Source organism: Halichoerus grypus, chromosome X (assembly GCF_964656455.1).
Source record: "Halichoerus grypus chromosome X, mHalGry1.hap1.1, whole genome shotgun sequence".
NCBI lineage: Eukaryota > Metazoa > Chordata > Mammalia > Carnivora > Phocidae > Halichoerus > Halichoerus grypus.
In genome coordinates, this window is record NC_135727.1 from 66,029,209 (window position 1) to 66,043,796 (window position 14,588).

Consider the following 14,588-nt stretch of genomic DNA (forward strand, 5'->3'; position numbering starts at 1 on the left):
TAGGACAGATTTTGGACTTCTGATCTCCCAAACTGTGAAGGAGTATATTTCTGTGGTCTTAAGATTTTGGATTTGTGGTGATTTGCTATGGCAGCCCTAGCAAACTAATTGAAGCAGTGAGTTTTCCCAACCATTCTTCTTTATGACTTGTACCCTAGTTTGCAGCACAAGCACCTGAGAACCTTCTTAGAAAGTTTATATTTCTGTGCCTCATCACATATCTAGGAAATCAGAATTTATAGGAATGGGATCCAAGTGTGTGTATAACACATTGCCCAGGTGATTCTGATGTGCGCCAAGTTTGATAAACATTTCACTAGGATGCTGTGTTGATTTCCTCTTGCTGCTGTAGAAAATTACCACAAATTTGATGGCTTAGAACAACACAAGTTTATTCTCTTACTGTTCTGGGGGTTGAGGGTCCAAGGTTAGTGTTACTGGGCTAAAGTCAGCAGGGCTGGTTCCTTTTGGCTGCTCTAGGGAGGGAAAATATTTCCTTGTCTTTTTCAGCTTCTGGTGGCTGTCTGTATTCTCCATATTGAACGTGTGTCACTCCCATTTGTGCATATGTCATCACATCACCTTCTACTCTCACTTCTGGATCCCTCTTACAGGGACTATTGTGGTTGCATTGGATCCTCCTGGATAAACTAGGATGGTCTTCTTCAATTTCAGGTCCTTTTCTTGATTGCATCTGCACATTTTCTTTTTCCATATAGAATAACTCATGGGTGGATTGGAATGTAGATCTATTTGGCAGATATATATAGGATTGGAATGTAGATATATTTGGGAGACCATTATTGAGTTTACTACAGACCCCATGATAACATCTCATGTAAAAACTGTAGGTGTAAATAAGGTTCAATAACAGATTGTCATGATTAATTAATCATGTATTCACCTAACCTTTTTTGGTATATTTTCCCAATAAAGTGATTTGGAGTCAAAAACATTTTTTTTGAAAAGATAGAATGATTCAGTAATAATTATCAATACTCTTGAGTAGAGAACATTTTTCTGTGGATATTTATTTGGCTAGGTTATTAACATATCCTTTTTATGTGGTTCCCATTTCCTACAGAGAATATCAACTTTAATATAAATCAATGGTGTAGGTAGAAGAAACTTTTTTCCCTTTTCAGGTAGAATTTTTTTCCCTTTAAAAATGTCCTCGCTTTTCCTATCTTAGCCAGTTAGGCCTAAAAGTCTTATGAAGTTTTTCTATAATAGAAGATATTTATGATATATGCAAGAGTAGTTTTTGCCCCCACAAAACAAGAATTGGCTTTTAGTCTTTCTTGGAGTATAAAATGATAAAGTATAGATTACGTTTTTTAAAAAAAAATCTCTCTTTATATTAATTTTTTTTAAGAAAGAGAACGAGTGGTGGGGGGAGGAGAGCAGAGGGAGAGGGAAAGAGAATCTTGAGCAGATTCCATGCCCAGCATGGAGCCTGATGCAGGGCTTGATCTTAAGACCCTGAGATCATGACCTGAGCTGAAATCAAGAGTCAGACACTTAACCGACTGAACCATCCAGGTGCCCCTCCTTTACATTAACTCATAAGGTGTTCAGTGATAGAACAGCTGGGTAGAAGATCAACAAGGAAATAGAAGACTTGGAAAACACTATAAACCAACCAGACTTAACAGACCTCAAAGAACACTCCATCGAGCTGCAGCAGAATACATATTCCTCTCAAGTGCATGTGGAATATTCTCCAAGAGAGACCATATTTTAGATTATAAAACAAGTTTCAATTAACATAAGACGATAAAATCACACAAAATGTTTTCTTTAACCACATGGGAATGAAATTACAAACCAGTAACAGAAGGAAAGTTAGAACATTCACAAATGTATATAAATAACAGACTCTGAAATAGCCAGTAGATAAAAGAAGAAATCACAAGGAAAAATAAAAAATATTTAGACATGGATGAAAACAAGAACACAAGGTACTAAAATATGGGATGCAGATAAAGCATGCTTAAAGAGGGAAAATTATAACAGTAAATGCCTATAATTTAAAAAGAAGAAAGATCTCAAATTTATAATCTTACCTCTTACGCTTAAGGAACTAAAGTTAGGGCAGACTAAACCCAAAGCAAGTAGAAAGAAAGAATAAAGACTGAAACAGAAATAAATATAAAGGAGGAAAAAACACAGAAAATCATTGAAACTGAAATTTGCTTTTTTGAAAAGATCAATTGATACCTTTTTAGCTGTACTTGCAAAGTAATAGAGGAGACACAACTAAAATCAGGAATGTGAAAGAACATCACTACTGATTTGCAGAAATAAAAAATTATAAAGGAATGCTATGAGCAGTTGTATGTCAAGAAATTAGATTCTTCATTTTCACAGCAATGATTCCTATTATACACAGTGGAAATACCTCTTAAAAGGCAAAATAATCACTGCCAGATTTTCATGCATTTTTATTAGTGTTTCATATCATTAAATTTTCTCTTGCCATGAGTGGAGGCAAGACTTATTAGTTATTGGTGAATTTACATCTTTTAAAACTGTGGACAGAAAAATATGTTATTGCTTAAATGCTGCTTTTTTTGTTTAACCAGTTTTGTTTTGCATCTTACCTCCTTGGTAAGTGTCATATAAATGAAATGTCTATTCATTTCATTTTCATTTTGCTTTTATAGAAAAAACTTAATTTTGTTGAAATTACTCTGAACAGAAGAAATTAATGTTTTCAACATGAAAAACAGTTTTTAGGAGTACATTTTTTTTGTGTAAGAAGCGTTGGAAAGAGTTTCTAAAAGATGGGATACAGAGAGGCTTTATCTAAAACAAGAGCTTTTAAGTTTTCATTTGAATTCCAGTTAGAGGCACGTAGGTGGCCCAGTTGGTTAAGTGTCCAAGTCTTGGTTTCGGCCCAAGTCGTGATTTCAAGCCCCGCCTTGGGCTCCTTGCTCAGTGCAGAGGCTGCTTAAGACTCTCTCTGTCCCCCTCCCCCAATAGAATAAAATTAAAAATTCCAGTTAGTTAACATACAGTGTAAATTTAGTTTCAGGTGTACAATATAATGATTCAACACTTCCGTACATCACCCTGTGCTCATCATGGCAAATGCACTCCTTAATTCCCATCACCTCTTTAACCCATCCCCCTACCCACCTCCCCTCTGCTAACCATCAGTTTTAAAAGAGGAGTTTGTAATCCAGGGTCCACAGATGGAATTATGGGGGGCTATGTGAACCTGAATAAGAAAAAATCACATTAATTTTTACTAACCTCTGATGAAAACTAGCATTTTTTCCAATTATAATGTGGGCAATAAACCATAGTAGTAGTAGTGATAACTGTGACTTTGTTACCAATAGAAATCAAATATTTCTATTATTGTTACTGATATCTCAAAATTATTTACCTTTACCAGGACTTCAGAATTTCAGAAAATTCTTAGACTTGCTGCTATATTTTGTTATTTAATGCATTAACAAAGTACACATATTACTGTATCACAACTATGTTTAGTATTTTGATAATTTATATATAATGGGTTTCTTTTGTTTTCCTATTTTATGTTTCAAAACATTATTCAAAGAAAGATGTCTATAAACTTCTCTGTACTGCCACAAGAGTCCATGGCACAGAATAAAGTTAAAATCCCTAATTTAGAAAAGCATGTTGGTTGACATAGAGAATTCTTTTTTTCCCTAAGTTTTTATTTAAAATCCAGTTAGTTAACATACAGTGTAATTAGTTTTAGATGTACAATTTGGTGATTCAGTACTTCATACAACTCCCGGTACTCATCCCAAGTGTACTCCTTAATCCCCATCACCTATTTAACCCATCCCTCCACCCACCTCTCCTGACATAGAGAATTCTTATGTCTTAACATAAACTACTTTTTTTTGATCAGGTGTAGGTAATAGCAGTGAAGGTGGAAGAGGAAAGGCAGGTGCAAAACTTTTCCAAGATTTTCAGATGTTAAGTAGAATCTGGACTCATCCTTGGTGTTTGCAGCTGGACTACATTAGCAAAGAAAATAAGGTAAATCAGGTAACCTAAAATCGATTAAGACCTATCTGTTGGAAGCAGAATAACTTCAGGAAAAAGGTTGATCTATATAGACTTACTGTATATTGGAATTTTCCTTTGCTTTGTAGTACAGTAATTCAACCCATTTTATTTCTAGTTAATTTCTATATGTTAGAATGCATTATGATTATGGAAGGAGTATTAAATGTTATTCTTAACATCTGTATAACCATGGTAAAATGATAAAAATTTAAAAAGTAACATTGGGTCAATAGTATTAACTAAACAATAGACTATTATTTTTTTTAATTTAATTTAATTTTATTATGTTAGTCACCATACATCATTAGTTTTTGATGTAGTGATTCATGATTCATTGTTTTCGTATAACACCCAGTGCTCCATGCAGTACGTGCCCTCCTTAATACCCATCACTGGGCTAACCCATACAATAGACTTTAATTGGATTTCACCAGTTTTTGTACTTATGTCCTTTTTCTTTTCCATGATTCAATCCAAGATTTCGCATTGCATTTAGTAATCATATCTGTTAAGTCTCCTTTCCTTTTTTAATCTATGGTAGTTCTTTCAGTTCTTTTTTTATCCCATGACAATTAACTTATCCTCAGGTAAAGTAAACATCATTATAATTTTCAATATAAGTTGAAGTAAACTATTAAAACATTCATCATTTTTTTTTCCTCTAGGGATACTTTGATGAAGACAGTATGGATGAATTTATAGCTTCAGATTCCGATGAAACCTCCATGAGTTTAAGCTCCGATGATTATACAAAGTAAATTGAATAATTTTTGTGTCCTGTGTTGACACATTTAAAATCCCTAATTGCTGATTGTTCTCTCATAATTGGCATTTATATCTTTTCTGTGCTTTCCTAACAGTTTGAATTTGTTCCTTTTATAGAAAGAAGAAAACGAAGGGGAAGAAAGGGAAGAAAGATAGTAGCTCAAGTGGAAGTGGCAGTGACAATGATGTTGAAGTGATTAAAGTCTGGAATTCAAGATCTCGAGGAGGTGGTGAAGGAAATGTGGATGAAACAGGAAGCAATCCCTCAGTTTCATTAAAGCTGGAAGAAAGTGAGTCTAATGAATGTTGCCTTTATAATGGAACACTGATTTAGAAATTATCATGTCCATGCTTTTTTTCAATAATTAATTTATCCTTACTATTTCTCTCAAAGCAATATCTTTCCTAGATGCTTTTAGTAAGCATCTTGGATAATCAGGTCACATAATGACAAATATCTGGTGAATGTTTAATTAAAAGCAAGCCATTGTGCTCTCTCTGATATTTAGAGAAAGAAGAAAGAAAAACTAATGTTTATTTATATGTATATAAACTAAATGCTATATTTTCACTCCATGTGTTAGCTGACTTAATTCTTGAGCAGACTTACAATGCTGTTGATATCTTTATTTTTATAAATGATCAGTAGAAGTCGGATTTAGACCTAGATACATCCAATTTCAGAGCCATGATGGTATTTTCAATTAACTACATATAAATAACTGGAAACATTTCATGTAATAGAGTATCATTGTAATTAACTTTATACAATGAAACTAGTGTTAATGTTTTAGCCTTTTTCCTTTGTAATTCTTCATAATCTATAATTGTTGCATACTTTAAGTTTTCCCTTTTTCATATACAGTTTATCACCTCTTTTTAAAATTAATTTATTTCTATTTTTTTAATTTAAATTTTAGGTAGTTAACATACAGTGCAATATTGGTTTCTGGAGTAGTTTCTGGAGTAGAATTTAGTGAATCATCACTTACATACAACACCCGGTGCTCATCAAAATAAGTGCCCTCCTCAATACCCATCACCCATCTAGCCCATCCCCCACCCATCTCCTTCTATCAACCCTCAGTTTGTTCTCTGTCCTTAAGAGAGTCTTATGGCTGGAGGGTTGGGTGGGGGATGGGGTAACTGGGGGTATGGGCATTAAGGAGGAGGGCACTTGATGTAATGAGTACTTGGTGTTACATGTAACTGATGAATCACTAAATTATGTCCCTGAAACTAATAATAACTATATGTTAACTAAATTGAATTTAAATAAAAAAATTTTTAAAAAGAGTCTCTTATGGCTTGTTTCCCTCTCTCCTTTTTTCTTTTCTCCCTTCCCGTATGTTCATCTGTTTTCTTTCTTAAATTCCACATATGAGTGAGATCATATGGTATTTGTCTTTCTCTGAGTGGCTTATTTCACTTAGAATAATGCATTCTAGCTCCATCCATGTCCTTGCAAATGTCAAGATTAGATTCTATATTATGGCTGAGTAATATTCCATTGTATATATATACCACATCTTCTTTATCCATTCTTATGTTGATGGACATCTGGGCTCTCCCCATAGTTTGGCTATTGTTGATAGTGCTACTATAAGCATCAGGGTACATGTATCCCTTCAAATCTGTATTTTTGTATCTTTTGGGTAAATACCTATTAGTGCAATTGCTGGATCATAGGGTAGTTCTATTTTTAACATTTTGAGGAACCTCCGTACTGTTCAGAGTGGCTGCAGCAGTTTGCATTCCCACCAACAGTGCAAGAGGGTTCCCCTTTCTCTGTATCCTCACCAACACCTGTTGTTCTTCTGTTGTTAATTTTAGCCATCCTGATAAGTGTGAGATGGTATCTCATCATGGTTTTGATTTGTATTTCCCTGATGATGTGATGTTGAGCATTTTTTCATGTGTTTGTTAGCCATCTGTATGTCTTTTTTGGAAAAGTGTCTATTCATGCCTTCTGCCCATTTATTAACTGGATTATTTGTTTTTTGGGTGTTGAGTTTGATAAGTTGTTTGTAGATTTTGCATACTAACCCTTTATCAGATATGTTGTTTGCAAATACCTTCTCTCATTCCGTAGGCTGCCTTATAGTTTTGTTGATTATTTCCTTCACTATGCAGAAACTTTTTATCTTGATGAAGTCCCAGTAGTTCATTTTTGCTTTTGTTTCCCTTGCCTTTGGTGACGTGTCTAGTAAGAAGTTGCTATGGCTGAGGTCAAAGAGGTTTCTGCCTGTGTTCTCCTCTATCACCTCTTTTGTTTTCTCTTTCTCTCCTTTTCTTGTGCATGAGTGTACACACAAGTGAAAGTCTGAATTTTTTATTGGCTGAAGTTGTCTTGAGCCATATCTACATTTGAAGGATTAGTGTTGAGGCTCCATATATTCTTGGTGCAGCCTGACTGGGTGTCTAGGAACTCCAAAGTTGGGACCAAATGTCTGAATATTTTAAATAAAATATCTAGAGATAGAAGAGTATAAATAGCTCTAAATATTTGTCATTTGAGGAGCGCCTGGGTGGCTCAGATGGTTAAGCGTCTGCCTTCGGCTTGGGTCATGATCCCAGGGTCCTGGGATCGAGCCCCACGTTGGGCTCCTGGCTCAGCGGGGAGCCTGCTTCTCCCTCTCCCTCTGCTCATGCTCTCTCTCTCTCTCTCTCTCTCTCTCTCTCTATATATATATATATATATATATATATATGTATATATTTCTGTGTCTCAAATGAATAAATTAAAAAAAATCTTAAAAAAAATAATTATTTGTCATTTGAGAGTCATATAGCAAAGCAATTGACTGTGAAGAAAAGAGGGATATGGAGGCCAGCTTGGTGAATGACCCTGGGTTCAAACAAGCTTGGCTGGTTTTAGGTCTGCACCTGAACTAATTTGGTGATTCCTTAATAAACATTTCTCTTTTTAAGAGAATAGGGGGCAGAAAGTGTACTTGGAAGAATAATAGCTGAGAACTTCCTTGCTCAGAAACACACATCCAGATCCAGGAGGCACAGAAAACTCCCATCAAAATCAACAAAAGCAGGCCAACACCAAGACATACTCTAATTAAATTTGTAAAATATAGTGATAAAGAAAAATATCTTAAAACAGGACAAAAGAAGTCCTTAACTTACAAGGGAAAAGCCGTAAGGCTTGCTGGAGATTTCTCAACAGAAATTTGGCAAGCCAGAAGAGAGTGGCCTGATATATTCAAAGTGCTGAAAGGGAAAAATATGCAACCAGGAATACTTTATCCAGCAAGGCTGTGATTCAGAATAAATAGGAGAGATAGAGTTTCCCCAGACAAACAGAAACTAAAGGAGTTCATGACCGGTAAATGAGCCCTGCAAGAAATATTAAAGGGGACTCTTTGAGTGGGAAAGAAAGACCAAAAATGACAAAGTCCAGAAAGGAACAGAGAAAATCTCCAGAAACAACAACAAAACAAGTAATACAATGGCACTAAATACATACTCTGTCAATAATCCTTCTGAATGTAAATGGACTAAATGCTCCAATCAAAAGTCATAGGATGTCAGAATGGATACAAAAAGATAAGACCCATTTATATGCTGCCTGCAAGAGACCCATTTTAGGCCTAAAGACACCTTCAAATTGAAAGTGAGGTGATGGAGAAACATTTATCTTGCAAATGGATGTCAAAAGAAAGTCGGAGTAGCCATACTTCTATCAGACAAACTGGGTTTTAACCAAAGACTCTAATAGGAGATGAAAAAGCATACTATATCATAATAAAGGGGTCTATCTAACAAGATCTAAGAATTGTAAATATTTATGCCACCAACTTGGGAGCACCCAAATATATAAAGCAATAACAAATGTAAAGGAATTCATTGATGATAATACAATAATAGTAGGTGACATTAAACCCTTTTATGAAGACAGCATTACCCTGATAGCAAAACCAGATGAAGAGTCCCCTAAAAAATAGAACTCTAGGCTAATACTATAGATGCACATAGATGCAAAATTCTCAATAACATTCTAGCAACCAAATTCAACAATACATTTGAAAAAAATCATTCACAGTGATCAAGTGGGACTTATTACTGGGTTGCAAGGGAGGGGGGTTCAGCATTCACAGATCAATCAACTACATTATACTACATTAATAAAGGATAAGAACCATACAATCATTTTAGTAGATTCAGAAAAAGCTTTGACATAGTATAGCATCCATTCATGATAAAAACCCTCAACAATGTAGGTTTAGAGGGAGCATACCTCATCACCAGAAAGGCCATATATGAAAAACCCACAGTAGTATCATGCCCGGTGGGGGAAAACTGAGAGCTTTTCCTCTGTGGTCAGGAGCAAGACAGGGATGTCCATTCTCACCACTGTTACTTAACATAGTACTGGAAATCCTACTCACAGCAATCAGACAACAAAAAGAAAGAAAAGACACCCAAATTGGCAAGGAAGAAGTAAAACTTTATTTGCAGATGACAAGATACTCTATATAGAAAACCCAAAGACTCCACCAAAAAGCTGCTAGAACTGATACATGAATCCAATAAAGTGGCAGGATACAAAATGAATGTAGAGAAATCTGTTGGATTTCTATACACCAATAATGAAGCAGCATAAACAAAAATTAAGGAGTCAGTCTCATTTATAATTTTACCAAAAGTAAGAAGATAGGTAGGAATAAACTCAACCAAGAAGGTGAAAGATCTGTACTCTGAAAAGTATAAAACACTGATGAAAGAAATTGAGGAGGACACAAACAGAATGACATTCCATGCTCATGGATTGGAGGAAAACATTGTCAAAATGTCTATGCTACCTAAAGCAATTTACATATTTAATGCTATCCCTATCAAAATACCAAGAGCATTTGTCACAGAGCGAGAACAAACAATCCTAAAATTTCTATGGGACCACCAGTACCTCAAGTAGCCAAAGCAACCTTGAAAAAGAAACAAAAGCTGGAGGTATTACAATTTCAGTCTTCAAGTTATATTATAGAGCCATATTAATCAAAATAGTATGGTGTGGTGTAAAAATACTCACATAGATTAATGGAACAGAATCAAAAGCCCAGAAATGAACCTACAACTCTATGGACAATTAGTCTTTGACAAAGCAGGAAAGAGTATCTAATGGGAGAGGGGCGCCTGGGTGGCTCAGTCATTAAGCGTCTGCCTTTGGCTCAGGTCATGATCCCAGGGTCCTGGGATTGAGCCCTGCGTGGGGCTCCCTGCTCTGCGGGAAGCCTGCTTCTCCCTCTCCCAACCCCCCTGCTTGTGTTCCCTTTCTCACTGTCTCTCTGTCAAATAAATAAATAAAATCTTAAAAAAAAAAAAAGTATCTAATGGGAGAAACAGTGTTTCTTCAACAAGTGGTGTTGGGAAAACTGGACAGCAACATGCAAAAGAATGAAATGGGACCACTTTATTATATACCACACACAAATAGAAATTCAAAATGGATTAAAAGACATAACTGTGAGACCTGAAACCATAAAAAATCCTAGAAGAGAACACAGGCAGTAATACCTCTGACATTGGCTATAGCAAGTTGTTTCTAGATATGTCTCCTGCCTCTCTGACATTGGCTATAGCAAGTTGTTTCTAGATATGTCTCCTGAGGCAGGGGAAGTAAAAGCAGAAATAAACTATTGGGACTTCATCAAAATAAACAGCTTCTGCACGGTGAAGGAAACACCCAACAAAACTAAAAGGCAGCCTTCAGAATGGGAGACAATATTTGCAAATTACATATCTGATAGAGGGTTAATATCTGGAATATATAAAGAACCTCTAAACCTCAACACCCAAGAAATGAACAATCGAAGTAAAAATGCACAGCCGACATGAATAGCCATTTTTCCAAAAAAGATACACAGATGGCCAATAGAGGCCACTTATCATCAGGGAAATGCAAATCAAAACTACAATGAGATATCACCTCATACCTGTCAGATCAACAGTAGAAACAACAGATGTTGGTGAGGATATGGAAAAAAAGGAACACTTTTGCACTCTTGGTGGGAATGCAAACTAGTGCAGCCACTCTGGAAAAGACTATGAAGATTCCACAGAAAGTTAAAAATAGAACTACTCTACGATCCCATAATTGCAGTACTGGGTATTTACCCATAAAATACAAAAAAATTAATTCAAAAGGATATATGCGCCCCTATGTGTAAAACAGCGATTATCAACAATAGCCAAATTAGGGAACAAGCCCTCGTGTCCATCTGTAGACAAATGGATGAAGAGGAGGTGATATATAATTACAATGGAATATTACTCAACCATCAAAAAGAATGAAATCTTGACCTTTGAAACAACATGGATAGAACTAGAGAGTATTATGCTAAGCAAAGTAAGTCACTCTAAGAATGATAAATACCCTGTGATTTCACCTATATGTGGAATTTAAGAAGCAAATTTGTAAGGGCAGCAGGATGGTGCCTGACCGTGGGGATCCTACACTGCCGGTGAGTGACAGACTCGCGCACTGTGGACGGGGCACAGACTCGCAGACCGGTAGCGGCGGGGAAAGGACTTTAGGGCAGCCCCCGGGAGGGAAACCCGGAGCGGCGGGGTCACGCGCACGTGAACTGGGAGCGGCTGGTGGTTTTAGAAGTACAAAGGGCAGAGACGTGCTCCAACCTGGAGGCAGGACTGGGAGCGCTGCGGAGGGGCGCACAACCCAGGACGCTGCAGTTTATAGCAGCACGGACAGAAACTGAGACAGTGTGGCCTGGAGAGTTCACTGAAGAACAGACTGCGGTCTCTCTGCTCTGAGGCAGAGGGTTGGAAACGGTCTCTTATGCTCTGACTCGTGGAAAAGACGCGGAAAGCTGTCAGGGAAAGCCACCAGAGAACAAAAGCCCCCAAAACTGATTCCCACTGAGTCCATCCCCAGCCACAGGGGCGCAGGGCAAATCCGCCCGAACAGGGTTGCCTGAGTAACAGCGCGGCAGGCCCCTCCCGCAGAAGACAGGCTGGGAAAATAAGAGGCCAGCAACCCTAAGGTCCCAAGAAAACAGGTGCATCTTGCTTGGGTTCTGGTCAATAATTTGGACTCTATACATTCCCTCAAACACCCATCAACAGAATGACTAGGAGGAGGAGCCCCCAAAATAGAAAAGACTCACAGATGATGACTTATGCTGCATATTTACAAATGGATGCAGATATAACCAAGATGTCGGAGATGGAATTCAGGCTAGCAATTGTGAAGACAATGGCTAGAATGGAGAAATCAATTAATGGCAACATAGAGTCTCTAAGGGCAGAAATGAAAGCTGAATTGGCAGAACTTAAAAATGCTATCAATGAGATCCAATCCAATCTAGAAAATCTAACAGCTAGGGTAATTGAGGCAGAAGAACGAATAAGCGACCTGGAAGACAATATAATAGATAAAAAGGGAAAAGAGGAGGACAGGGAAAAACAACTCAGAATCCATGAAAATAGAATCAGAGAAATAAGTGACACCATGAAGCGTTCCAATGTCAGAATAATTGGAATCCTGGAGGGAGTGGAGAGGGAGAGAGGACTAGAAGATGTATTTGAGCAAATTGTAGCTGAGAACTTCCCTAATCTGGGGAATGAAACAAACATTCGAGTCCTAGAGGCAGATAGGACCCCTCCCAAGATCAAGGAAAACAGGCCAACACCCCGTCATGTAATAGTAAAACTCGCAAATCTTAGAACCAAGGAAACCATCTGAAGGGCAGTTAGGGGGAAGAGATTCCTTAGGTACAGAGGGAGGAACATCAGAATAATGTCAGACCTATCCACAGAGACCTGGCAAGCCAGAAAGGCCTGGCAAGACATATTCAGGTTACTAAATGAGAAGAACATGCAGCCAAGAATACTTTATGTGGCAAGGCTTTCATTTAGAATGGATAGAGAGATGCAGAGCTTCCACGACTGGCAGAAAATGAAAGAATATGTGACCACTAAGCCGGGCCTGCAAGAAATATTAAGCGGGGGTCCTATAAAAAGAGAAAGACCCCAAGAGTGACATACAACAGAAATTTACAGGGACAATCTATAAAGACAACGTCTTCACAGGCAACATGATGACAATTAATTCATATCTTTCAATACTCACTCTCAACGTGAATGGCCTAAACGCTCCCATAAAATGGCACAGGGTTGCAGGTTGGATAAAAAGACAGGACCCATCCATATGCTGTCTACAAGAGACTCATTTGGAACCTAAATATACATCCAGACTGAAAGTGAAGGGATGGAGATCCATCTTCCATGCCAGCGGACCTCCAAAGAAAGCTGGGGTAGCAATTCTTATATCAGACAAATTAGATTTTAAACTAAAGTCTGTAGTTAGAGACACAGTAGGACACTATATCATTCTTAAAGGGTCTATCCAACAAGAAGATCTAACAATTGTAAATATCTATGCCCCCAACATGGGAGCAGCCATCTACATAAGCCAACTGTTAACCAAAATAAAGAGTCATATTGATAACAATACTTTAATTGTAGGAGACCTCAATACTCCACTCTCAGCAATGGACAGTTCATCTAAGCAGAAAATCATCAAGGAAACAAGAGCTTTGAATGATACATTGGACCAGTTGGACCTCATAGATATTTACAGAACATTCCACCCTAAAACAACAGAATACTCATTCTTCTAGAGCGCACATGGAACTTTCTCCAGAATACACCATAATACTGGGTCACAAATCAGGTCTCAACCGATACCAAAAGATTGAGATTATTCCCTGCATATTCTCAGACCACAATGCTCTAAAACTGGAACTCAATCACAAGAAAAAATTTGGCAGAAATTCAAACACTTGGAAGCTAAAGACCACTCTGCTCATGAATGTTGGGGTCAACCAGGAAATCAAAGAAGAACTTAAACAATTCATGGAAATCAATGAGAACGAAAACACATTAGTCCAAAACCTATGGGATACTGCAAAGGCAGTCGTAAGGGGAAAATACATAGCCATCCAAGCCTTTCTCAAAAAAAGAGAAAAATCCCGAATTCACCAACTAACTCTACACCTTAAAGAACTAGAGAAAAAGCAACAAACGACGCCTAAGCCACGCATTAGAAGAGAAATAACTAAAATTAGAGCAGGGATCAATGAATTAGAAACCAGAAACACAGTAGATCAGATCAACGAAACTAGAAGTTGGTTCTTTGAAAGAATTAATAAGATTGATAAACCACTGGCCAGACTTATCCAAAAGAAAAGAGAAAGGACCCAAATTAATAAAATGATGAATGAAAGGGGAGAGATCACGACTAACACCAAGGAAATAGAAACAATTATTAGAAATTATTATCAACAACTCTATGCCAATAAACTGAGCAATCTGGATAAAATGGAGGCCTTCCTGGAAACCTATAAGCTGCCAAGACTGAAACAGCAAGAAATTGACAACCTGAATAGGCCAATAACCAGTAATGAGATTGAAGCAGTGATCCAAAACCTCCCAAAAAACAAGAGTCCAGGGCCTGAGGGATTCCCTGTGGAATTCTACCAAACATTCAAAGAAGAAATAATACCTATTCTCCTGAAGCTGTTTCAAAAAATAGAAACAGAAGGAAAACCTCCAAACTCATTCTATGAGGCCAGCATTACCTTAATCCCCAAACCAGGCAAAAACCCCATCAAAAAGGAGAATTTCAGACCAATTTCCCTGATGATATGGATTCCAAAATCCTCAACAAAATCCTAGCTAATAGGATCCAACAATACATTAAAAGGATCATCCACCACGACTAAGTGGGATTTATCCCT

General features: G+C 37.2%; 1 protein-coding gene across 6 annotated transcripts in view; it reads left to right on the forward strand.

Moving 5' to 3' along the window:
• LOC118544892 (transcriptional regulator ATRX) overlaps window positions 1–14,588 on the forward strand; it is a 303,532-nt gene that overhangs the window by 219,475 nt on the left and 69,469 nt on the right. For all 6 annotated transcript variants that reach the window (XM_078064338.1, XM_078064341.1, XM_078064339.1 and 3 more), the window contains 3 exons: window positions 3,893–4,023; window positions 4,719–4,807; window positions 4,936–5,108. In XM_078064338.1, the coding sequence (XP_077920464.1) occupies window positions 3,893–4,023; window positions 4,719–4,807; window positions 4,936–5,108 (393 nt within the window). The remainder of the gene's footprint in view (window positions 1–3,892; window positions 4,024–4,718; window positions 4,808–4,935; window positions 5,109–14,588) is intronic.